At 37.3% G+C, this 27894-nt stretch overlaps 1 protein-coding gene across 4 annotated transcripts; it reads right to left on the bottom strand.

Annotated features, from left to right (window-relative positions):
- Positions 1 to 203: 203 nt before the first annotated feature.
- On the bottom strand, positions 204 to 27713 carry LOC134663254 (long-chain-fatty-acid--CoA ligase ACSBG2). 4 transcript variants are annotated; one of them, XM_063519660.1, is made up of 16 exons: positions 27584 to 27713; positions 21063 to 21153; positions 16287 to 16488; positions 15955 to 16089; positions 15670 to 15871; positions 14849 to 14950; positions 13835 to 13984; positions 12470 to 12579; positions 8203 to 8343; positions 6942 to 7007; positions 4958 to 5176; positions 4346 to 4580; positions 3553 to 3693; positions 2863 to 2988; positions 2440 to 2560; positions 204 to 340 (listed from the first exon to the last, which is right to left on the bottom strand). In XM_063519660.1, the coding sequence occupies exons 1-16, from the start codon at positions 27605 to 27607 to the stop codon at positions 264 to 266; spliced, it is 2142 nt and encodes a 713-aa protein (XP_063375730.1). In that variant the 5' UTR covers positions 27608 to 27713; the 3' UTR covers positions 204 to 263. The 4 variants fall into 4 exon arrangements, with proteins under 4 accessions (XP_063375730.1, XP_063375731.1, XP_063375733.1 ...); XM_063519661.1 differs by lacking the exon at positions 27584 to 27713 and adding an exon at positions 27029 to 27295; XM_063519663.1 differs by lacking the exon at positions 14849 to 14950.
- Between the last annotated feature and the right edge of the window lie 181 nt (positions 27714 to 27894).

Genomic DNA, 27894 nt, shown 5'->3' with positions numbered 1-27894 from the left:
AAGCTCGAGCGCAGGCTGTGGTAGATATTCATACACCATTCCTTGACTGTACTCTTATATTATGTCTTGAATGAATCAACGTATTATCATATATTCGTTAAGTAGCTGTCCCGCCACTGATATCTCGCTAGTTCCCTATATCTCAAGAATATTAGCACCACTTTTAAGTCCTGTTATTGTCTAATAATAAATATAATTGTTCACTAGTAATCCCCTGTAAGATACTCTTCTTCAAGTAGCATTGCTAACAATTTGATTGTCTATCAGTCCTTGTAAAAATCTTCGATAATGTCGTGGTATTTCTCGTATACCACGTTCCGCTTGATTTTTAGTGTTGGTCCTGGAAATACAATATTTTTTTGTAAATAAAGTTCTACAGCAAAACAAAGGATTTCATTTGTAAGGCGTTTGTTTACTGGGTATGAGCAAGTCGGTTTTCTCGAATTCATTGCGTTCCGATTATTCAGTACGTAAAACTCATCTATCAAACAAATTATTGAACTAATGTTTTTAGAGACAAACCAAAGAAAGTCTGCAGCGCAATAATTTGACATCGAATTAAAAAACTACATATGGCAATGTTTTTAAGCAGTCAGTAAACGTCATGCACTATGGTATTGTGTTTGTCAAAATCGTTTAAATATTCATTGTGTTTTGTGATGAACGGAATAAACATGGTGAAACCTTACAAAACCGGCGTGCGGGAGTTACTTTTCCGTATGACGAATAATTTTACACTTGTAAGGCTGCGGTCGTACTGCAGACGCCGCACGCAGCCGACAACGTCACGTCGCACGCAGCGTCTGAATGGTGTTGGCGGGGGGACGCCGCACGCAGCGAGCGAAAACGACCACTCCCGAGCATTCTCGAACACACCATTCAGACGCTGCGTGCGACGTGACGTTGTCGGCTGCGTGCGGCGTCTGCAGTACGACCGCAGCCTAAAAAGTCAGCACGAGGCGATTCAAGCTGAAAAACGACAATGTTTACAAAATTTGGAGTTGATGACGGGTAAGTGGAATGAAACATCTTAATACTTCACCTACTTATGTACCTACTTAGATAATATAATATTGGTTTAGACAAAGGTTTCACAGCAAATTGAACACACCTAATAGGTATAGGCATACTTACATACTCTGGGGCCGTGGGGGCCCAGTGCGAAATCTTTATACAAAGAGATTTCCGAGCGCCTCGTAGATGCGTCTGGTGACCAGAGGGCTGGCAGCTACTTCGGCCAGAGACTAAGTCTGGCCATTCAAAGAGGTAACGCTGCCAGTCTTCTGGGCACCATAACTCAGGACAGCGAGCTAGGGAGCATTTTTTATTTATAAGTTTATTTTTAAGTTTATTTATAAGTTTATTTCTAAGATTATTTTTAGTTTTATAATGCATGTACTTAGTTTAGTTTGTATTTTTATGTCAGAAACAGAGTTACAAAAATAATTGATCACAACAAATCCTTTCAGAAACATTTAAATTTGAATTTGACTGCATAGGTATTCGAAACTAAAACTTATGAACTTCCTCTAACATTTCGAGAAACTCATTGGTACTAGCCGGGTTTTGAGCTCGAACCCACAACCTCCATGCTTATGCTCACGGCATGGGTACCTACTAGTTAAAGCTAAAATTATTTTTTAATATATGTTTATTGTTTTAATGGTTTAAGTATTTCGTTTTTCCGAAAACTTTAGTTCGCAAATTGCGGGCAATTTCTCTGTCAATCTAATTACGCCTTAATGGGAGTAAAAGAGAAAGATGCTCGCATATTGAGAACTTCGGTGTTCGCGGTAGGCCCTCTGTACCTATTTACCGCCGTCGCGGATATTACAAAAGCTTATTAATTTTGATGAAGCCAAATGTCACATTCTCCCAATATTATTTATCAATATTAGTATATGTCTACATATTAATAGTGACATCTATTGTTGGAATGAAATTTATTTTACCATAAAAATTAAGCTGTGCATACAGCTTAATTTTTTCATAGACGGTAAATATGGTAGAAATTTCACAAGTATCAAGACTATTTAATCCATTTTCTGTGGTGTTGTCGCATACTGATTTTTAAAAACTACTTTTAATCTAGCGCTGCAGACTTTCTTTGGTTTGTCTCTAATGGTATTTGAAATTAGAATTATGGGCTAAAGGCAACTTACACACTTATTACACAAAACTTTGGTAGGGACAATTTTACACATAGGTATTCCGACACTTTGGTAGGGACAATTTTACACATATATTCCGACATAATCAATACGAATAGTCATCTCAAATATTTTCACAGCGAATCGCGTAAAAATATGTGACACCATCTTATCTGTAGGTAAAGCCATAAAAGCGTATCAAAATATTTACGCGCTTCATTGCGCGGAATAAAATTGCAGGGAACTGCAATGTATATGTACCAACGCTTACAAAATAAAAAGCCGTTACCTAGTTCTCCTGTGTTTACAGAGAAGTCCGCCGGCAAAATCGAGAACTTCTGGATTTTTTGTGCGTTTGAAATCGCCTGTTTGTTCGCTCGCATTATGCCGGCTTCAATTGCTTTGGACACCTGTAAAAAATATAAAACCGATTAAGTTACGGAGATTAAACCTTATCGACTTTGATTACTGGATAGATCGTGACAATGCTAAGTGAAAATTAAGCTTATGCAAGTTATGAAAAATACTAAACCAATCCACGACAATAAATTTGACTACTGCCTGTGTTTTTAGCTCGCATAATCTTGCACAGCACGCGTCGTGTTTTATGGCATTTTCTGTAGGATGTTTATTTATTATACCTATTTATAGTGTATTCGTAGTAAGAAAGGTGAGAAGGAAAATAATTCATAAGCATAATTGCTTTACTTACAAGAGGATCTTTGGTTTTTGAAATCTCCCGGAGGCTTGTAGCTTTGCTTCCCAGGCTTTCGACCCATTTTTGCGTCACCGGATCTAACTCATCCAGAGGATCCCCGGACTCGTTGTCAACTTTACACTGAAACCATACAATAAAACTATAAAAAAGACAATTTATACGGTTAAATGACCGACTTTACGCTAGCTGTTATAAATCGATCTTTTCATAGATGTTTTTTGATCTAGTGCGCAGTCTGTCTACGAAGTCTGAAGTAAGAGGACAAAAAAGTTAGACCAATCTTGGTCTAAGTTTGCAACGATTTTGATAGCACACGCAGTGCAAGTGTTATTTTAGACTTCAAACTTCTATGAAATTATGACGTATAAATAACACTTGCACTGCGTGTGCTATCAAAACTGTTGCAGACTTATCTTGGTCTAACTTTACGGGGTACCGAACTATAACGTAGTGGTTATATTCTCTTTGCGAACTTTCACGAATCACATTAGATTTTTTACAAAAGAACGCTATGTAGGTATACAATCAGGCTATTGTATAGGCTGTTAGTCTGTTACGACATGTCAACTCATATGGCCTAGTCAAAAATACACTGACTTGAATCTTTATTTCAGTCTCATTGGAAAATTGTCATATCAAAAAGTAAAACAAAGTATTCAAGTAAAATTATGATTGTTTTTTTACCTTGAGAGTGAGCAATATGGATAAGAACTTGCGCCGATCGCCAATAAGCACCGCGTACCCGACGTGCGGTAACTCCGCTTGTACCGTCTGCTCGATGAGCACCGGCGCCACGTTCTCGCCGCCGGCGGTGATCAACAACTCCTGTGATATTAACACAGACTCTTTACTAAGGGTCGGTTGCACCAATGTTGCACTGTTCGTATAGATAAAGAGTTCGCTAAATTTTTATGTACCTATGGAAAGTTTGATAGTAAAGCGCCGTGGCGCGCCGGCTGACGTTGATCAGTCTGTCAAATGTGGATGGTGCAACTGGCCCTAATATGAATACTAGTTAATCATAGGTGGATCCTATGTCATTGCAATAAGAGTTACGAGTTGACAGTTAACGGCGTGGACGATGTTAAAATGAAAAAGGACAGTTCTGAATGTGAGTGTTTTCGTCGACATAGTCACGTGACGCTTCGTGAATTTTATTGCATCGATATAAGACACACTTATGACCAATCCAGCATGTTGCTGTTGCTGCTTGCTGTTGGTATGATTACGCGCGAGATCTCAACTGCCAGTCTATCTGTCTATAGTTGTATGTGATACTACTTGTTAGCCTCCAAAATGTTGTATTCCTTTACCGTTCATGCTTTTCTCCCGCCCCTTGTTTATCTCTATCTTACTCTTCTCTGATTTTTAAGTTGAACGACAATCGACCTTAAGTTATTTAGCAGCTCGAATAAAGATTAAAAATGTTCAATGACTTTAACATCAGCGCGTGGATTCTACAAATATCAGTCCGCACCTTTATCCTGCCAGTAATGTAGAGGAAGTTATGGCTGTCGACCCGGCCGACGTCACCAGAGTGCAGCCAACCCTCGTAGTCGACCGCCGCGCGGGTCTTCTCCTCGTCGCCAAGGTACCCCATGAACACGTGGCGACCCCTCATTAGGATCTCGCCGGGCCCGTTTTGAGACATCGACCCTTCGAACTTGGTTTCTGTGCCTTCTAGCAGCTCGCCTACTGAAGTTAGGTTGAATCTGGAATAAGTAAAGACAGTTGTCTAATCTGCAACTTTTCTCTTTGAACATTATTTGTACAATCAGTTCCGCAATCGAGACTATAATAGTTTATGGAAATAGTCACGCGATTTTTTGTTGTATCTGTCATCCATCTCGATACATTGTTTCTATTCGTTTGTCGTTGTTTGATTGTCATCTTGGCTACGCCCCTGACTAGGGCCTATTTAGACGGGGCGAGAACTCGCATGCGAGTTTGATTACATTGCGTAGTTTGATTCGTCGGCTGAATTGATGTAACCTCATTGGTCCGCAATGTAGGTAGCTAAAATCGTATACGAATTCGCGCGCCGTCTAAATAAGCCCTTAAAGATTTAGTGATAAAGGGTTAAACTTACTTGGGATCGATGCTCAGCGAGTGCGCGCCAGAGCCCTCGCTCATGCCAAACGCCTCCATGATAGGGATGTCCAGCGACAGGAAGAATTTCTTAATGTCTGCCGAGAGCGGCGCAGCGGCCGTCACGAACGTGACGCACCGGTCCAAGCCCAGGTTCTCTCGCACTTTGCTGAACACCAGCGAACGCGCCATCTTGTAACTTAGCGTCATGCCGTCACGCCTGAAATCGTATGAGAAATTCGTTATTATTCTTACGCCCACTTGCACCATCCCACTAACCCGGGGTTGAGCGGTTAAACCGTTTACCTAGTGTCAAATTGTACTGGTAACCATGGTAACTCCAGGTTTAACCGTTTAACCCCGGATTACTGGAATGGTGCAAGTGGGCCTTAATTTAATAAAATTATCATGTTTAGGTACTTATAGGAAGTGTTACATATTATGTTGTTTTATTTTGTATGTTGACTCACTTAAATAACCACTATATGTGACGTAATAAAGAAGACAGACTTTTATGTAAAAAACGGTTTTTACATGTATGTAAGTACATATATAAGGTTTTTTTTTACCTATCAATCACAATCAATCACCCCACTCAAATTAATACCTAATATTCAAGTAACTACGCAATGATGTTGTAGGTACATAGACATTGTTTAGTAACATTAATAATTATTTAAAACGTGTATTAACCTAAAGAACACGCAATGATTTAATGAATAAGACAACACATCGAAATCTGTGTTCATGCTATGATTTAGGTATTTATATTACGCAAATAACATAAGTAGCGTTTCTTTGCGGTGTAATTGAGTAAATTGAATCGACAAAACTATATCTAGGGAGATGATTAATTACACAAAGTTCATATTACCAATATCTGGGAGACCGAGCTTTGCTTGGAAAACATATAAATCCCAAAAATGCGCGTTTTCCCAGAGATAAGCCCTAGCTAGATCGATTTTTCGCCCCCGAAAACCCCAATATAGCAAATTTAATCGAAATCGTTATAGCCGTTTCCGAGATCCCCGAAATAGGTATAAAGATAAATATACAAGAATTGCTCGTTTAAAGGTACCTATAAGATTAAGTATAATTCAGATTTTCAACTGAGATTAAACAGGTAGTGCTAAGTCTCACCTACCTACTGTTGATACAGATTCGATCGTTATCATATATGTTATCAACACTTGTATTGTAGGCAATTTACGATGTCTGCTTGTAACTAACCTGGTAAAAGAAATAAAATACCAATATTCTTTCTCTCGAGTAGAGGAAACGAGGGAAGGCCTTTGCCCAGCAGTGGTACACCAAATAGGCTAATAAAAAAAAATAAAAATAAAAAATTCTCCCCGTGATATTGCTCTCCCTATACATGTGCATTTTGAATTAGAACCGAATTGTTTTTATTTCGCTTATTAGGTTTCGATGATGTGTATTTATTTTCACGGCCGTGAAATTATTTTTACGTAGGTATTCGTTTTCCGCTCAGTGTGACCTACACACCAAACTAAAGGTACATATGTATTTTTAAACTTATAGTTCGTTTTTTTTAGCATTAGAAAGAAGGTAAGCGATCTTGACATGTCTTTTAATTTAAAAACGCTTTTTGAAAATCAGTAACTATTGTTTATGAAAGCTGAAGAATATAAATGATCGTATTAGATTAATAATTGTTACATATTTGCCGTGACTTATTTTTAAAACGTGTTTTTCAATTAAAAGACACATCAATATTGTTTACCTTTTTTCTAATGCTAAAAAAACAAACTAGTCATAAAAAATTTAGTATTGAAGGAAAATTATTAAGTCTACCTACTTGCGCAAAAATATTTATAATAACCTGCTGCTTGAGTATACGGACTCTAAAATGAATGAGAGAATAAAATTTACTTATTCATAATTATATGAACTGAAACGTGCAGATGAGCTAAGTCAACAAACCACACCATACAAAATCAACACGTATGAAGCGTTGATCTTACCAATACTGTAACATTTCGAGGGTGGTGAACTCTATGGGGAGGCCTCTCATGCCGGCTGATAAGGCCCTGAGTATTTAGAACAAAGGTCAGCTGAATCGAACGACTGCGCTGCCGTATTATAAAAATTAAGTAAAGAAGTATTTAATTGGAACACAGATGTTTCTACTACACGTGTCGAGTTGAAGAACAGGGTTAATGGCAATTTCGAAATTGTATGTGGCATTGCGATAATTTAAACCAGCGTGGAAATGTTACTGGGAGATTACCAGCCTAGGAAAATTACCGGTAACGGTCCATCACTAATCCTATTGCAACTCTCTGGTTAGCAACGGAACCCTAAAGAGAAATATCTACTTATCAGATATATAAAATGTATGTGCGTGTTTATTATTGTCTTGTAGTTTATCTACACGGATATTTTTATTATGATTAAATTTACAACTTCAAGCGCGTCAATATTTTCTGATATTGATAATTACGTACTAAGCCCGCTAATCCTCATTAATAAATTAGGCATTTTGGCGCATTAAAGCAGTTGCGGTAAAGATAACTTATAAATAAAGTGGAAAGATAAGTAATCCTGCAACACAGATCCGGTACGTATCTTTGTTTAATCAATTATAGTTGGTCAGGTGGGGTAAGAGAATCATACTTTATAATGCTTTATATTTAAAAACTGTTCTACACAAGTTATTTTAATTATTTTTATTTAAGCATTAGTTTTATTTTTAGTATTATAATTTTAGGTAATTTAGTTTTTAATATCTTTAAGTATATCTCTCTTAACTGTTTATTTTCCTTACAAGCTGCCTCATAGTTTCTCTTACTTACCCCACCTATAACCTTATCTACATTCTGCAATAAGGGCGGTATGGCCAAAAATGTTATTATTGTTAACGAAAATTAATAGAAACCCGATGCCCGAAGGGCAAAAAGGTACACGATTACGTTATTATGTTGCGGTAAAGTATGAATGGTGATGGGAGTAGATATAAGTTGGTAATTTTTTTTTCCAGTGTTATCCAGTTATCATAGATACGGTATGATAAATAATATCCCTCAACGGTTATGCATTTTAGTTTCCAGGCATACCATATGCCATATTATAAGGTTAGAAGGGTACCAAAGTCCTTGGGTATAACTTGGACTAATTCTACGCGGAACGCTGAGAAAATACCAACGTAAGGGGGGGTGAACAAAACAAGGGGCAGTCTTTGCCCAGAAGTGGGACTCTAAATTAGGCTAATTAAAAAAAACTTACCCTTCAATCCGGCCGAGGTGGTACTTAAGCCCTTTCTCTTTGGCCCAGACAGCGATGCTTTTCTTCAGAGACCCGCTCTGGGCGCCTACGGCCATCATTTTCTCGTACATCTTTTCCCACAGCCGGGGCACTGCTAAAAGTCTGTAAAAATTTTTTTATCTCAGATTAGTCTATTAGATTTTTAAACTTTCGCGGTTTGAACACATATTAACTCACATTTATAAACGGGTCTATCGCGAAATTTATTTGATTACCTTTATTTACCGACGTTTCGACACAGGTTTCACTGGTCGTGGTCGCGGCTAACTGATGTCCCAGCAAAATGTCAAAACAGAGATTTATGCAGCTACCCGACGAAAAGTGTATGAAAAAGTTTGGGGTAGGTACTTTATTGCCCAAAATACAAAAATGGCGTAGTAAGTATTGGAAAAGTAAGCGAATTTATCAAATGAAACCGATTTATTCACTTAACGTCGCCAGAATCGTTGTATTTTTAATACTCGTCATAAGGGTCTTTATTCACATGACACTTAAAAATCCCTGGACATTCTTGGGTCGTTAGTTGGCGACAATTGTCAAATTGGTGAAATTACTGGAGAATAAAATTTAATTACACTACTTGCCCATTTTATACGTTAGATTAGGTTAGTAAGTAATCTAAGTAAGAGCCGAGGTTTAGACTTGAATCATTTTTAGAATCAATTATAATTATTTCCAATAAAAAGGTATTTAATGAATTAATGAATTTAAATAGTTTATAATAAACATGCATACCTATTATTGTTTATTGTACCTATAAATTCCTAGGTAGGTAATATACCTAGGTATCTAGATCTAGAGTCCGTCTAAGTCAGTGAAAGCATATAACTGGAAACCGCCTTTGGGAACATTACCGTTCAAATTCTCGGGCCAAATTAGCACACATACACAATTACGCCTACATTTAAATAAGACGATACGTTTACAGAGCCTGTCTCTATTACACTAACGTACACAGCTAAGTGTAGATGAAATGCATATAATGTCAATAACTACCAATCAGCGACATTAATCCGCTAATAACCTTCTTGCTGTACGTACTGGCCGCTGAGAATTCGCGGTTCATATTTGATTAGAATATGACTTGGACAGGGATAGGTTTATGCCATACATTGAAGAACCAGTCAAATAATTCACGTATAATAATTTAATGCAGATTAAAAGATAACTACTTAGTTAAAATGTTGATATGAGATTAAATGACAGACTAACTCAACATAATTAAATATTCATTGTTGTATAAATGTATTCCGCTATAATAAGTATTTTGTATATTTTATTATCAATCTGTATGGCAGTGCGAAGTCACGTTCAGAGCCCGTACCATGAGTCACTGACAGTGTCAAAACTGACATTTACGCTATCGAGAACGTAATTTACTTTCTATACATCTCGTTTGCACTAATATGCGAGTACGAGCGAGATGTATAAAAAGTAAATTACGTTCTCGACGGCGTTTGTCAGTGCCAAACTGATGGTAGCCGTACTGGTATAGTCTGTCCGTTTTTCTAAGATCAAGTACGCCATAGTAAATGTATGGCGAACTTGATCTTAGAAATCGGACAGGCTATACAGCCTGCAAAATTTACATGGGTAGGTACACGAATCGGGTCAAAAACATTTGAACAGGCGGAGTCACAATAAATCCCCACTTTCAGTTCCAATGGAAATATTTTATATGTATATAGCCGGTCAAGCAAGTTTGTCAGTAGAAAAAGGCGCATAATTACAATTTTGTATGGGACCATAACCGTTCGCGCGCTTACATTTTCTAAATTCGCCGCTCTTTTCTACTGACGGAAATGGCTTGAGAGAGAACCTACATATATGTGACAGTAGAGGGTGGATTAAAATGATCAACATTTTGAGATAATGTGTGTATTTGTTAAATTAATTCAGTGAAAGCGTGATAGAAAAAAATGTATCTACATATAGGAGACCGGATATGATTATCTCACGGGTTATCTCATGAATAGAACATTATATATCTTGCCAGGCATCCACTCAATTTCATGTCTCTCTAATTGGACAGCTTTTTTCCATAGTTCTCTGCGAATAGCATATTGTGGGAATTTGAATGGAAAGTAATGTAAAATGACAATACCAAATTTGATTATTAATTTGAAATAACTAGGTAGTTTTTTTATAGCTCCATCTCATGAAATAAAAAAGGAAAATACAAATCTGTAAGAAGGAATTTATTACTACATTTATAATTACAGTGGAATCCGTTTATTATGACTCCGCTTATACTGACCAACCGCTTACTATGACGCAATTACTGTGCGAAGTTTGGTTTTCATATGAAATTCTTTGTGACAAAGTCGGATAAGATAACTTCGACCTATAAATACTATTTTTATGGAATTATGTCCGGTTATACTGACAAATTCGCTGGTTTTCGTGGCCGGCCCCACATCTTTCCCTGCGAGGACGTCTGTGGCGTTTAAATTGTTTTAGTTTTTACTCTCGGTGAAAGTTGATAATTGGTATAAGGTTAATAAAACTCATCTCTCACAAAATTGTTTGAGATTAATTTGGAAAAAATAAAATAAAAAGTTTATCAACTATGCTTTATATGACATCCGCTTAGTATGACATGTTTGTTACTTCCCTTCAATGTCATTATAAGCGGATTCTACTGTATATAGAAAATACCTAAACCAATCATAAGTTAATAAAATAGTCTACTTCATTTGGCATAAAACCATCCCTATTATCCTCGCAATTTAAAAAGTCGTATGTTGTTATGAAAGTCGTATGCAGTTGTTACGTTTTAGCTTAGCACGGTAGTATTGAAAAAATGTCGTCATGTTTATTCCAAATTTTACTGAAGTTATCTGTTTACTACAAGTGAAAAGTGATTCCACTGTCCTTGATATGAACTAAAACAACTTCTGCACCACTTCACGACACATGAAGACATTTTTAATTACAAAAAAACGTAGTTTTTATAAACCAATTTAGCCATCCGTCACTGACTGTCATCTCGGCCGCACTGAAGTTGCCAATCGAACACTCTGTAAGCACCGCCTACAATCGAATACTTTACGTTGGGTCATAATTGAGCGGACAGAATACTTCCATGGTTTATATGCGTTCACTGGTCTAAGTGGTCTAAACTCACTCTTTCAGACTTTGAAGTGGAAAGCTGTGAAAGTGTGTCTATAAACCTCAGTCATTCATAGGAATTTGACGTTTATGATGGCACCCTCACACTTTGTCACTGCAATGTCTGTGTAGAATTAATTTGGTCCAACTCTATTCGTCAATGAACTTTTTGTTGACTGATATTATTTAATAATCTGTTAATAGGTATTATACTCGTATCGTACAATAATTAATATGAATATTATCTGTTAATTAAATGGCTGTGACGCATTTTCATTAATAACTATTCATTAATAAGACCTAATATCTACTATAAGAATCAAGATGTCGGCATAATTATGTTTGGTATCTACCTATTCTATTGTCTAGACTTTAGACTTAGACGATCGATTAGACCTTATATTATCTCTTATCCCATTGTTATTGATTAGTTGATTACCCACTTTACTAGATAAACCTGTTCAATAATAATTGGTGCGGCGACGCAAAGTGTGACTGTTAAAATCTAGTTATTTATGAGTTTTATCAAAGTTATTACATATCAAGGTAAATAGATGAAACTGTACTGCGTCATATATTTTATGGTCACTGGATTGTCAAACGTCAACTTTTGACGACCCAAAATTACCGCATAATTTACGGAGCCGTACAACGCCATCTACATCAGCTGAATAATTTGAAGCACGATTTTTTAGTAGAGGTATTGTTCGCTACGGCGCAAACGATTGATATCTTGGCTAGGCCCCCTGATCTTATATCAATGAAGGAATCTTTGGATTATAAAAAAAAAATATTGATACTATAAGCAAGGAACACTGGGACAAGTAAAACTCACGTAAAACTAGATAAAAACTTTTTCAACAATCGAATCTTTTGCTACGAAAACAGGTTCTACTAAATGATACAACACTAGCGACCCGTAGTTTTAAAGATCTAAGCATACATATTACATAGGGACAGACAGACAGCGGGAAGCGACTTTGTCTTATACTATGTAGTTATAATTACGAGATTTACGAGTATAAAAGCAATTATGTTGCGTTGCGCATGTCCTTGTGTTTATTTACAATTTTGCCCCACTCGCACTCTTACTTCCTCGCAATGTTTAATAACCTACCTGGTAGGGCGAACATCCTTCAGTGTGTCAATCAGGCTGCCCTTGAGCGCATCTGGTTGCGCAAAGTACACCGTCACGGCGTTCATCAGGGTTACGTAAATATCCACCACCTGCCGACAATTCACATTATGATATAGTTAAAGGCTTGTTTTACTTTGTCAAAGCGAGGGCTTAAAACGAATGAAGAAAATCATAACACAACGTTATGAAAAGAATTAGATGTACATGGCACTGAATATACATATGGGAAAAAAGTATTCTGCTACCGTAAAATACCTCAAGCTCACCTAACTTGGCCTAAAATAAAAAATTTCATATTCCTATACGAGTAACAGATTGTACCAAATGCTGCATGAATAACTACCAAAGGTATATGTTAGGACATGTACAAGTGTACCTAAGTAAATAATAATCGAATGGTACCTTTTTAACCTTTTAATATGTATCATTTTGTTTTATAATCATTGCAATTAATTTTTTCTCATATTGTATATTCATTAAACCAAATACCTACATGTGTTAGAGAATTCAATCTATGGAAACAGTCCTATTAAATGCTTTTCTAACGACATTTAGCTGCAATTAAATGCAAAAAGAAAATGCGTCACTGTAATTGACGTAGCTATTACATAATACATATACGAGTATTAATAGATCATTATAAAAACATCACGGTTGGTAATTAGTGATCTGTAATAAAATCGTCTAAAGGCGCTCTAAGTAATCCGTACCAAAAATATAAAAATATAATAACCCCTGTAATCATGTTCTTACTCATACATGATACATCACCCTCACAATGCGAGATATCATCCGTTTAGTTTTAGTTCATTATTTCATTCACGTCGATTTTGGAGAATTAATCTGTACGACATTAAAACTTGTTACAAGTTATTCAGGACTTTGCTCTTTGACAATGGTGTAAATAACATCAAGGCATACAAAAACTGGTTTTCAACCTGCTTATGCAAAGGGTCAACAAAACATGTTTGATCGCGTGATTTGTGATGTGAAACATGTCGACTTCAGTAGTGTAATGTGGTTACTGGTATATGATTTAACGAACTTTCCAGAGTTTTTTTTACATCACACGCAGAACGTTGTATACCTATATGGCAAACTTTGACGACCGGTGAGATATGACCTGACCAAATGTTGATCACTGAGAGTTTTGAGACCTAGCAGGAATTTTGTTGCAGTTCGTATATATTAGGTCGACTTCGATCTTACCCATGCAAAACGTGTAAAAATATCTGTTGAGATCACAAAAAATAATGAAATAATCCGGGGTTATTTTGCGGAAATAGCAAACAAAAAGTATCATACAGACGGACCGTAAATTATTGCAAGCAAAATGGCAATCACCTGAGCAGCGACATGGCTGAGTGGCAAGAAGGAGATGAGAGTGTCGACTGTCGGTTGGATATCGCCGACTCGCTGCGTGATGGAGTACGCGTCCCACGTTAGATTGTCGTGTGAGAGCATCACGGCCTTCGGGGGACCCACGGTTCCGGACTGAAAATAATAATCGTTTAGTATTCTACTGTATAGATACCAGTGGCGGCGCGTCCATAAAAGGCATAAAAGCCGATTCCCACCGGCTTGCCTGTTTTTGGACGTTTGAGCAGAGTTGTAAAGGAAATATGTAAGCCAAATTAGCCCCGGCTTGCCTATGGATCTTTGAGATAAAAAATCAAAAATAAATAAAATCATTTATTTACCAATAAACTATGGTTTACATATTTACCAGGGGCCCCCGCACTAGGTGAGACCTGTATCGCGGGGAACCAGTTAGATTTGTACAGTATCTGGATTTAGTTACTTAATAGGTAGATATACTTAGCATGCAAGTTATAAAATTACTAAAAATTACACTTAAGTTTTTGCGTACATTATTATAAAATATTACTTAGTATAGCTTCTGTCTCCAAGTAGTTGAGTGATTGAAGAAGAGTGTAGGTAAGCTTTTTGGCCTCAATAACTGATTTGCCTTTGAGATGACAATGCTTTAGCATGGCATTGTAGGTTGAAACCTTAAGGTGGTCCCCAAATCGTTTACCGAAGGCGGAGAAGACTTTCGGAACAGGTAGGTTAAAGATTCGCTTTTTGAGAAGTGAGACGTAACAAGTCATGAGTGTAGACGATTTGTGTGTAAGCAAAAGGATTCTGTGCAAAAATAACTGCCGAACGGTCAGGACCTTAGCTTCGGCGTAGAGTTCAGAAGTTGGAAATCGAAAGGGTCTCTTCAACATAACTTTTAAAACAGAGCGTTGGGCCCTTTCCACTTCCAACATCGTGGTCTTATGTGCACTGCCCCACACGATAATACAAGATGGGAATAATGATGTAGGTAAGTAGGTATACTTGTTACCAACTTACCGTATAGACGATAGTGCAGCATTCATTGACGGCTAGACTCTTCAGAATCTGGTCCAGCGGTCCATCTGGCTCCTTCTGTCCTATTTCTAATATTTGCTCCCACTGCGGACGAGTGGTAAATTATTATTGGTTACAAATTACAAAATAGCAGGATAGCAGACGCCACTGGTGATCGTAGATCTGGCAGCTTCCTCGCACAAAGAATAAGTATTGCGATACAACGAGGAAATGCTGCCAGCATCTACGGCACCATTCCGCAGGGGGATAGTTTGTAATAATTTATTTTAAGATTAGTTTTATTTATTTTTAGATTTAGTTTTTAAGTTTTGTAGGTTAGTTATTTAATTATGTTTTGTTTCTAGGTATGTACCTATTGTATATTAAGTTTGTATGCACTAATAAACCAAAATATTTAAATTATTATTTTTCATATTAAAATAGCAAAATATTAGGTACCTACATGTAGGTACAGTCATGCTATTAAACATCGACACGGATAAAGTGGCAAAAATATGTATACACGATATTGCTGATACATTAAGTTCGTGCCTAGATACATATTTTTGGCACTTTGGCCGTGTCGATATATGATACCTTGACTGTACCTATTCGTCTTTATTTACTATCGTGGGAGTGCGTTGCTGTGGAATAGTCAGTCTTAATGTTTTATTAAATAAAGCAGTTAAGAAAACATGCATAGTCAGAGCGTTATGTGATGTGCCACAGTGGGCTGACTAAGCAGTCTGAGTAAACAGTGGAGTAGAGATTTATGTATCTACCCTACTTATAGTATATTACAAGTGACATACTAAAACACTTACACTGTATAGTCCAGGTATGGAGCTATCGACGGGGCCCTCCCACTGTATGATGGCTTTGAGCGTCGGACATTTGTGGCGGACTGATAGGATTTTTTCCAACTGCTTTTTGTCCTGTACCGCACAAATGTTCGCTCGCGACTTCTCGAGACAATACAGGCATGCTTCAGCCGAATTGGTCGTGTAGACACCCGCCGCGTAACCTCTATAAAGGTAATAATTTTCAATTATTGCCTCCCTAAGCAATTAAGTCAGGTGAATGGAAATTTCATTAGATTTCGTGCTCACCCTGCGTGAATAGCTGCCAAGTCCGCCACGAACCACTGTTCGGAGTTGAAGCCAAGTATGCACACGGAGTGGAATCGCTCTAAGCCGAGCTTGAGGAATGCTTTTGCTACTGTCCTGACTCGTTCCAGGTACTGCCTAAATAAAATTAAAAAAATAAGTAAATGGTACCTACCCAGGTTTCAAAATTAAAATCATCAGTGATAGAGCATGCTCTTTCTTTTGTTCAGCTCAGATCTCGAAATATGTTTACTTTACTGGGGATAGCTCTTAGTTATATAAATAGTAGACCCGTTTAGAGTTTTCCAACAACAACCTACACTTTATTCACTTACTTATATGAGATTTTGTGCCATTTTCCATCTTTCTTTGTACATAGCGCGGGACTGTCGGGGTATCTGGCGGCGGTCTGCCGTAGGACGCCCGGCACCGATATAGGGGGCTCGCCGGCGACCCCTCGGGCTGCCAGGCGTAGCTTCACGCGCCCTTCCGGGATCCAGGTGAGGTAGTCATCGGCGGGCAGCACTTGGTCCGGACCTGGACGTATCGAAGGTAAATTATAACAGGCTTGTTTCCTGTGGATATTGTACCTACATACGTGTTATTGATTTACAGCGTTCATGAATATAAAATGTACCTAAATACACTGAAAATAACAAGCATAAACATGTTATTGTCGCGTTTTTTAAAATCAATAAAAACTCATTAAAAGCAGGTGGATCCATTGTGACGTCACAGAATGCGTTCTCATACTAACTTCATGGTAACAAATTTATTTAAAGGTCCATAGCAGCTGCTGACTGATTTGACTAGTTATATATATTTATTAGTATATTTCCCTATGGTTTTAATGGTAGGTAGTAGAGTACAAAGTAGATACAATGGTATTATGAAATTGTCACTTTTATTAAAGATCCCTACTCGAAAAACTGGCAGGCTAAGGTGAGGCCGACCAAGCCATACGTCAACAGGTTTATTTTAGCTATTATAATCCATTTGTTTCATTCTATTTTTCGATGAGGTAAATTGTAGCTCTCACGTGGCACCACAAAATTGGTCGGACACAGGAACCTGCCAACACAGGATTTAACCGACCACTTTTTTTTTACTGTCCTCAAAGGCAGCTTTCGTACCATACAAGTTTCATACTATTTTTCGAAAAGATTTTTTTGATGATTTTTTTATAAATGTGGTCGGACTACAAAAACTGCCAGGTTAAGGCGAGGCCGACCAAGACATACGTCAACAGGTTTATTTTAGCTATTATAATCCGTTTGTTTCATTCATTTTTCGATGAGGTAAATTGTAGCTGTCACGTGGTACCATAAATCTAGTCGGCCTGCAAAAACTGCCAGGCTAAGGTGAGGCCGACCACTTTTTTTTACTGTCCTCAAAGTCAGGTATCCTACCATACAAGTTTCTTTCTATTTTTTGATGAATTTTTGTCCAACTTTTTTGCCATTTGTACAAAATCTGCCAGGTTAAGCCTTAAGCCTAGGCCGACCAAGTGCGTTGGAAGCTACTAAATGTCAGGTACCTCCACAGGGTAGATATATTCTATTTTTTTATCAGGTTTGTTTCATGTAGCCGGCCACCGGACTAAAGGGCTCGGTTTCAGTTTGGGCAAAAATGCTTTCTTATTTTAGCGGTCTAGCCTAGTCGGTAATGACCCTGCTTATGAAGCCGATTGTCCTGGGTTCGAATCCCGGTAAGGGTATTTATTTGTGTGATGAACGCAGATATATCTGTTCTTGAGACAAAGGTGTTTTCTATGTACTACATATAAGTATGTATTTATCTATATACGTATGTATTATATATATCGTCGCCTAGTACTCATATTTAGTACAAGCCTTGCTTAGTTTGGGGCTAGGTCGATCTGTGAAAGATGTCCCCTAATATTTATTTATTTATTTTATTTATTCATTGTATGTCCGGATGTTCTCCTCTGTAAGTCGCATTTGTCCACCGATTCTCGTGAAGTTTTGTGAGTACTACCGAACCAGTTAAATAAATAAAAAAACTGTTGTTTCGTTTTTGGAAAATATGTAAAATGGTGGAAATTGGCCTAAACGGCTTAAATGCCAGTACTCAAGACCATTGTAAGTCTTCTGTGATAATGATTCAACGAAGTTAGTATTTTTCATTTTTAAAAATTTTAAGCGTATTTAAGCTTATCACGAGGTCTATAGCTCACAGACCACAGAGTCACTAGTTTCGAAGTCGAAGGAGGTAATCTTTAGTGCTGATATAGAGGTCATTGTTCTTGTTGCTTTAATTGTGTTAACTTAAGTATAGTTCCTATATAGATGTGACGTGTTTAGAAGTTTAGATACAATTTTTTTTAGCCCCGGTGGTATGAGTTTGCAACGAAACTGTTTCTAGTAGATTCTAGGGAGGTAGTTGCGTCTTTGAGCATTAAAGTACCTATTTCTTTTTTCTATTAAAAAAAAGTATAATCATATTGTTATATGTGTACATACACAATACATATTTATAATAATCATCACTCGTAATTAAATATTTATTACTCGCAATAATGTGGCCATGACACACACTATTTATTAAACTAATTTATTACCTGTACCTGTAGGTAAGTAATTAAGTACATTTCAATTCATTAATATTACCTAAGTGGATTGCAAAAGTTCCACACGCTAAGAATCCGATGTACCTACTTTATTATTGATTAATGTACAGAGATCGGATGATTATTGATTAGGTCTATCTGGTATAATTATATGCAATGCACAATGGGGGTGGAAATTGCACTTATTTTAATAACGTCATCCGAGCGACCGTCTCCTGCAAGACTGGCTCTCGGCATGCCGCGGCAGTCCAATGACATACTCGTAATAATAGTTGGTGTGGGTTGTGGATCAAAACATATTTGGAGTATGCAAATAATGTTTAATAGGTAATTTAATGTTATTATTAAATGAATTACCCATTAAAAACTATCACTTCAGCAGGCATTCGTGCTGCGTTGGAAGTCACTTTGAACAGAGAAACAATAATCATTTTATATCATATCGACGCGTGACTTTTGACTTCGTCGTTCCGTTCGACCTCTAGCTGTAGATAAAATAGGCATATTTACTCGGATGTAGGTACATTTCGAAATCGTTATCATGTATAAGCAGATAATATATTCAATTATGGCTCAGCCCAAAACTAAAAGAAAACGATAGTAGGTAGGTACTTAGGTTCAGAAGCAGTTTTTAAGACGGAGGATTATCTAACCTCAACCGTTTGGTTGATATTTTCAGGACCAACTCTTTCTGTAGGTACAATTTATTTTGGCCCGAAATCTCCACTTACTAAACGACGCCTTCAAATCGATTAAATATCTCATCAAATATGCTTTGTCGTAGGTACTAATACCTAAATACCTATATGTAATAAAATTGTAAATTACCAAATCGATCCTATCTTATTTCCTTGATAACGTAGGCTTCAGGTTTAGGATTAAGTATGTAAAATAAAATGATATGATACTTACGTGATGATTAATTGTATAAACGGACATGTGGACATATGTATCAATAAAGATTAATAGGCGTTTATAATCGTCATTCAAAAATATACCTTGAAAATATCGATAAAACTATGATATACAACTTATTTGTTTTTACGAACCATGGTCGATGGTCAGTTTTAACCCCATTAAAGTCGTTTTTTCTAGTTTTTAACAGTTTCAGACTAAACTCACGTAGCTATTACTTTCTGAATTTATATAAAATCGCTATAAGTACATATATGTTTGATATGGAGGAACGGTCCATGGTTTATGAGTTTTTTATCAATTCTTGGCATGTTATCAATTTTTTTGCATATTGCATCGCCTAGTGGTGAAGTTGAATGTAACAGTAAAACCGGCCATATACCTAATAATACAGTAAATTTATATATTTAGCGTTTGTGTCAAATCCGTTAGTCTGATTTTTTGCAGACTTATTTATGATGTTGGCCCAATGAATAATCCAAGTTTGTGACCTCGAGCGCCGAACGCAACTTTGTCAAAAATCGAAAAAACCGCGAAAATTTCTTTTTTTTTTTAGTTTTGGGCGATTCTAACCCTAAAATACTAGTTTTTGATAGTACCTTCCTTAGACGTTTTTAAAGAAGACTAAATTTGCTACAATACGAGATTAGAACTGTCTCTGTAGATTGAACAGTTTCCGAGATAAAGGCTTTCAAAATTTAGATTTTTTTGAAATTGAGCTCGTAATCTAAGTGAGTGCAGTGAGTATGCACTTTTGACTCAGGCGATGCCGCTTGGCACGATTGTTCCTAAGGTTCCTAAAGTTCCAATAACTATTACCTATCCAATCAAATTAATTTGACATCTCAACCGGTTCAGCGGTTTAAGCGTGAACTACTTTCGCATTTATAACATTAGTAGTTAGTAGAGATAGTGTGATGATGGCTAACCTATTGTTATGGCATGCAACAATCTTCTATTTGTTTCCAAGAATCCAATATAAAAAATTCAGTGACACTGATCGGCTCTAAGTCTGGTCTTCTTGTCATTTACATCTTGTCGAAGTTGTCGATTGTTAGTACCTTAGTACTTAAAATACTTAGGATTAAAACGAAACAGGAGCCGAGATTTAAATATTTTAGGTAAATATACCCGTCTCGCTAACGGAAGCGCTCTTAAAACTAGTGCAATAAGGACAAGGCGAAAAATCCTGCGTAAAAATCTCAAAAATCGAGGTTTCGTACTCGACTGTTTCCTCGTCCAAAACTTAACCAATCGTAACCAAATTTGGAAATCTAAATGGTTATGAAATTATCTGTGTCGGACCGTTTTGCTTTTTTGGCTAATTGATATCAGTTTTGAGTACCACGCCTCTCATTGCGGCATAGTCAATTAGGCAATTTTGGCCATTTTTGAAGGGCTCTAACGCCTTAAAAATATAAAATATCAAAAGAAGCAAAACGGTCCGACACAGATATTGACAATAATTGTTGTCAATATCTGTGTTGTTGTTTTTCAATCTGTGTTGAAAAAATCATTGCTCTAGCTTCAAAATCCACGGAGGAAACAGTCGAGTACGTTTGTATGGAGAAATGACCACTCCTGTTGGCTCTTAAAATAAACTTACCGTTGATTGGCTGACTGCCTCCATTGACCATTTGCATTTTGTTAACTTTAACGATCTCTTCGCCGTTCTCTACGATAACCATTGAGGTTTCCTGCAACAACATATTAACCCTGTTATTCACAACGCTTAATTGTTTTTTATGTCAAAAGACTCAAAAGAGCTAAGGCTGCGGCATCACCGCATTTACTTATCTCTATAAATGCATTTCGTAAGTATAACAAAATACAATTTTGCAGTTTACTGGCGTTAATTTAGCCGTTTACCATTAAATGTCACTATTTCCGGTAGCTATGTCGCAGTCATTAAAACTAGTTGAATAGCTTCCCAGCTTGAAACCGTTTTAGGCGGTTACCTATCACACTTGATGCCATTTCCGGATGCGGCGTCAGTATGACCTTGTACCTTACTGGAGTGTCTATGATAAATGAAGATATGATAAGAGTCAAGCTAAGACATAGCTTTTAATAGATTATTCATTAACGGGGTGATATCATTATCAGTTGTCATTTGGTTGTCAACTTGTCATACTACATGTTTTACATGATGTGAGAACTTTGCGTATGTGGCAGACACAGTTGTATGTTGTACGACACTAATTGTAGGTACCTATTATCGTAGCTTGGTAAAGGTAAAAACTCGTAGTATAGCCTACTAGGTTAGTTTAGGATAGTTTTGGAATAGAAATTGGGGTGAAAAGGTGAGTTGGACTTACTAATTGTTCGCATACAAAGTCGCGCGCAGACGCTAGATTCAGATAAACATAAGAACAGCCTAGTAAAGACGAAAGGAACCCTTGTTAGTAAACTACATTGAATGAGGTGTAATTACGAAGTCGCCAGCAAGCAACGTCAATATTACATGTTGCAGCAGCTTAAGATACTGCTATTAAAGTCACACGCCACTGTAATGAGTTCTCTGCTGTCATGCAAATTAAACATGGGTTCATCTCAAGGTTGGATCACTTATTCAGAAAATATATTTGCATTGTAGTACAAAGTATAAAAACAATTGTGAATTTATTAATAAATTACGTTTTTCCCAAGTGTGAGACTAGAACCATCTTTAAATTATGTAATTCGATTTGTTTGTAAGTGCCATAGGTCATAATAAACCCTTTAAACGCCAGCAACGTAAAACATAATCATATGCACTATGCACTTAGATACATATATAATACCTACATACAAGCATATACGCCTTGCTTGCATTGACAAACTGTTTAGGATTAGCAAAACAAACTCACGCCTTATTAAGCAGGGATGTTGCGGATGCAGATTTTTTGACATCCGCGGATGCGGATGCGGATGCGGATTTTTAAAGGCTCACATCCGCGGATGCGGATGCGGATGCGGATGTCAAGATTAGGTACTTAGAAAACGTCAAATATTACATTTTTAGTATTTTTTTATTTAAAAAAACCAAACGTTTAGTATTTGAGCAAGAATATAGGTGCGTTATATTTAATAAACAGTAACTTCGCCGACTTTTCTGGATCTAGACGATTTCGTTATAGGTAATGACGAAATTACCTAGCACTTACGCCGCCGCTAAGATGTTCCTGTACCGACTTGTTCGACATCCGCATCCGCATAAGCTCCGCATCGATTTTATGCGGATGCGGATGCGGATGCGGATGTTGAAAATAATGCGGATGTTCCGCGGTTGCGGATGCGGATGCGGATGTTCGCAACATCCCTGTTATTAAGCATACAGACGTAACGCGCCAGTTATTTACTAATACCTACTTACTATTGTCCAAAGTTCAACCTCAAACCAGTCAGACGAGCGAGCTAGCAATGAAAAATTAACGAGATGACATTATCGATCACTGCACCTTTAGAAATAATTTTATAAAAACTATACTTTTTTCAAATCATAATTATGTCGTTCTTCCGGCAACCCAAGTTACCGGAAACACTTTAGTTAGCACTATATTTATGGCGCTTACCACACTGTTTCCGATCTTACGCTCGACATATTAGTCGCTCAGTGTGCTTAACGCCCATTCTGCATCTCTACGTTCTGCATGTCTATGTGCAACGTACGTGGTGGGGGGCTTAACACGATAAGAGCGCACGCCATGGTAAAAATGTCAACTTTTGTAGGGCCAATTTAGACTACTCTGTCAATAGTTTGCCGTCGCCACCCCACGAAGCGCTATGGGAAGACTTGCATTCTAAGAATGGTTTAATTTCGATAAAGTGGCTAAGTAATTAGCACAAATCACTCTCCTTTGGTGTTGATCTGGGGGCACGATAGTGCCCCCGCCAAGTCGAGCAAAACATAGAAGCACTGCCGTACCATCCTTTACTCGAAGCGATTCAGGCCATTTTCGCACATAATGCTTTATTCGTACCGTACTCGTATTTATGTGTAATGCTCAAATTGCAATTAGCGTTATGTTCAATTAGAATTATTTTTAATAGGTGACGATGATCCTTGTGTCATTATGCAGCCGTGCGATGGCCAAGTCATTATACGTATTACAAATTAAAGATATCTTATTGATACGGTTTTAACACCCCCTGGCACTGATTAAAATAACCGACTTGGTTTCACATTACATCTCAAAACTTTTTTGTAGTAGAAGCGTTGCGAGACTTGCACCTTTTTACATGTAATGTTTTTGATGGGATCTCTCCGATACGCGATTAAGTCCCGTTGTACAATTTAATAATGTGTAAAAATCGTGAAAGTTTAAATCAGTGAAATGTGATATACAAAGGAAAAGTGACCAAGGCCTCCAGTGCAGGCTTATTTCAGATTGTCGTTTTAAAATGAGAGCGTAACTCCGATTGTATGGTGGCGGCGGCGGTTCATGTGACTCTTAAGAGGCCGGTATCGATTTTAATCGCAAAAATGTAACATTGATAGATTTAGTCAATGAAATTGTGCACCTTTTTTTACGTAATAGAAATAACAAGTACTGGTATCTAGTAGCACGTCTTCTCTTGCATTTGTACAGATAATTTTTTTGAAAACTGACTCACTAAATTAGTAATGTTTTTTTTTCTGATGGACGTTTAGGTAAACGCGCGTAAAGCACTGATTTAGTCGATCTTATTTGTAAATTTCGTAAAGTTTGGACTGCTAAAAATTGTAATTTTGTATTACACATATCCTGTACTCCAACTTGCATAGACTACATTTTTAGGGTTCCGTAGCCAAATGGCAAAAAACGGAACCCTTATAGATTCGTCATGTCTGTCTGTCCGTCTGTCCGTCTGTCCGTCTGTCTGTCCGTCCGTATGTCACAGCCACTTTTCTCCGAAACTATAAGAACTATACTGTTGAAACTTGGTAAGTAGATGTATTCTGTGAACCGCATTAAGATTTTCACACAAAAATAGAAAAACAACAATAAATTTTTGGGGTTCCCCATACTTCGAACTGAAACTCAAAAATTTTTTTTTCATCAAACCCATACGTGTGGGGTATCTATGGATAGGTCTTCAAAAATGATGTTGAGGTTTATAATATAATTTTTTTCTAAACTGAATAGTTTGCGCGAGAGACACTTCCAAAGTGGCAAAATGTGTGTCCCCCCCCCTGTAACTTCTAAAATAAGAGAATGATAAAACTAAAAAAAATATATGATGTACATTACCATGTAAACTTCCACCGAAAATTGGTTTGAACGAGATCTAGTAAGTAGTTTTTTTTATACGTCATAAATCGCCTAAATACGGAATCCTTCATGGGCGAGTCCGACTCGCACTTGGCCGCTTTTTGTTATATGATATTGAACAAGAGTAAATGAAAGTTAGACGAAATCAATTTTCACCAGAAATTACTTCAAAACAAGTGAACATTTTTCGTGAAAATCGACTTAATTTCAACGTAATTTTGATACTTGAACAATCTACAACATTTCCTGAAACTGTTCTTATACATCATTTTTTATAATTTATAACTATAATTTTTTGATGAATTTTTCAAAACTGCCCCTTCTTGTCATACATATATTGCCGGTGACGCACGCTAGGGACCTTATTATTAAAAGGCAAGATGAGAAGACGTGTTAATAGAAACCCATACTTGTTATTTAGATATTACGTAACAAAAGGAGTACAATTTCAACGACTAAATCTATCAATTTTACATTTTGGCTCTAAAATCGTTAAGCCTTGTCTTAAGATTTTCTTCTTCCTCGCGTTATCCCGGCATTTTGCCACGGCTCATGAGAGTCTGGGGTCCGCTTGACATCTAATCCCAAGAATTGACGTAGGCTCTAGTTTTTACGAAAGCGACTGCCATCATGACCTTCCAACCCAGAGGGGAAACTAGGCCTTGTTGGGATTAGTCCGGTTTCCTTGCGATGTTTTCTCTCACCGAAAAGCAACTGGTATATATCAAATAATATTTCGTACATAAGTTCCGAAAAACTCATTCATTGGTACGAGCTGGGTTTGAACCCGCGACCTCCGGATTGAAAGTCACACGCTCTTACCCTAAGATAGGGAAGGGATATATTATGTACAATATTTCAGTTTTGATATCTGACAAATTATAATTTAAAAGACTGTATCATAAGTACTTTTTTTAAATCTAAATCGAATAAATTGACGAACTTCTAGGGATTTTCCTTCCTTTTCAGAACTGTTTATAATGAAGTCATTTATAAGATAAGCAGTAAAAAATAGTATGATTAATATAGTTCACAAGAACACCATAGGTACCTATCGATTATCACCACAACCGAAGTAGATACGCGTGCAATCGTAAGTACAGTGACCTGCCCGGTGTCCGCGCGTCCGTTATCGTATGCGTGTCACGAATATAATATACTGGGGGCCGATTTTTGAATTTCGATCGCTCGATTTCGCCACTCGAAATTCGATGGAAAACGGCGAAATGATAATTTTTGAAATACGAGCCATAGCAATTGGGAATCTAGTGGTATTGATGACTCGATTTCAATTCTATTAGTAGAATTTAGTGGCGATATTATTTAACGAAATACATGAAATCGAGCGGTCGAAATTCAAAAATCGGCCCCCTGTATAGGAAGCATATTATGTGGTCGTGCAACTCGTCACCTTACAAAGTTAGCAAACATCGAAAACTATATCAAAACCCGACAGACCCACGAAACTGATCATGTTCACTGTTCTCGTGTTGGTACACGGAAAATGAGAACTAAGATAAAAATCTATTTTTCAATACTAGGTAATCAGTAAACCAAGTAAAAATACATTGATAGTATAAGTTCTGTTTTACATGTAGGTATTCGTGTAGGTACTTTTTATACTTATGACTATAAATATGAGGTTCTTATATTATGAATACTATGTATTATGATATTATGATAGAGTAAGAGTACCTACCTACCTACCTACGAAGACGAATAAGGTACGTACAGTACCTGCATGTAAATATTTGTAGGAAATTTAACTTCTATTAGTTCTATTTTAATCTTGTTTAGCAACATAAAAGACAAGAATAGTGTCACGAATATCTTAGTGTACCTATGTCATTAAAATTTTATTAGTAAACTAAGCGTATGTCTGTACGAGTATCTGCTCACTCTCGATTTTCGAGTGGAGACCTCAAAAGCAAAGGCGGTCAAATAACGGGCCTACGGTTACTGCGTTTGATGCGCTGCGGTTAAGTTAGAACTCTACGTTCTTTACTTCTGAAAGTCGCGCTGTCTACGAAAATCAAGGAAAACCAAGAAAATATTATAGCGCTAATAAGGAAAACTACTTATTTCCGCCTTGCATAACATGAGCATTAAGTTATTATAAAACTTGCAAATAATAAAAATGTTTAACAAAGTAAATAAATATTGTGGCTGCTATCGTTTAATAACCCGGTGCAGCTCAACCTTAAAAACATGGTTTAATTTCAGCGCTAGTAAGTGTCGAGGGTTGCTTGCATTGCATGTGCTACTTTAGCTGCAGGATCGATAATTTAAAAGGCTACGCAGCAATAGGTGAATAGACGACATGTGAAAGAAATCTCACCTCATAAACAATTCTTCGCGAAATTCAGGATTATAAATAGATCTCTATTTAGACGGAAGAATAACAAAGCACTTAAAGCCACTAATATTTCTGAACACCATAGATCGAGCACATATTTTTAATAGGAATGTTACGGTCAAAAATGATTTAGAGTAACTATGTTTAGCGATCGCGACCCTGCTAAGGTCGTTTCGAGACGGAACTCAATCGCACTACGACCGGAGCCACGCGGGTATGGCAGCCAACTGGCGCCGTGCCCTAACACGCGCGTCCACGATTCAAGGTGTAAAGTTCATCTGCGAGGACCCACTGGACGTAGAGCCGAGCGCTATCCCGTCATATTTGCATCACTTCGACTTTGGTCGGCCAAACACAAACAACCAAGGATGCTCAGCTCCACAACTTTTTTAAATAAATCATACAAGTTTCAGCAGTTGAACTTACTTAAGTACATCGGACTATTTCCTAGTGCCGACATTTAGTCTGTGGCTGGTTTGAACGCCTTATGATAGACTCCCTCTACTGAGGTAGGAGTAGTGAAAGTTAGTTGCTTACCGTAACATGCCCGTTCTGCTCCATCTCCGAGGTTGCACACGTGCTGGAAACTCACGCGCGACTGACTACGACTACGGCACGATGCACGCCCGCCTTGTGCACCACTCCCGCTTCTACTGATAACCAAAGCCCCTAATCAGCTCAGCATTATCTCTGTTTATACCAATATTACTATCATTTTGAAAGTTTATGCTCAGTACGGCCATGTTTTAACTGTAGTACCTAAAACAGTTTTAGTAACTTTAAAATTTTCCTTGTACGGGGTTTTTCCACCCGCGCCGCATCAAATCATTACCCTTTCTTATTAAGTA

Source organism: Cydia amplana, chromosome 4 (genome assembly GCF_948474715.1).
Source record: "Cydia amplana chromosome 4, ilCydAmpl1.1, whole genome shotgun sequence".
In the NCBI taxonomy this organism is placed as follows: Eukaryota; Metazoa; Arthropoda; class Insecta; order Lepidoptera; family Tortricidae; genus Cydia; species Cydia amplana.
The sequence above is the reverse complement of the archived record's forward strand: the minus strand, read 5'-3'. Positions and strand labels throughout refer to the sequence as shown.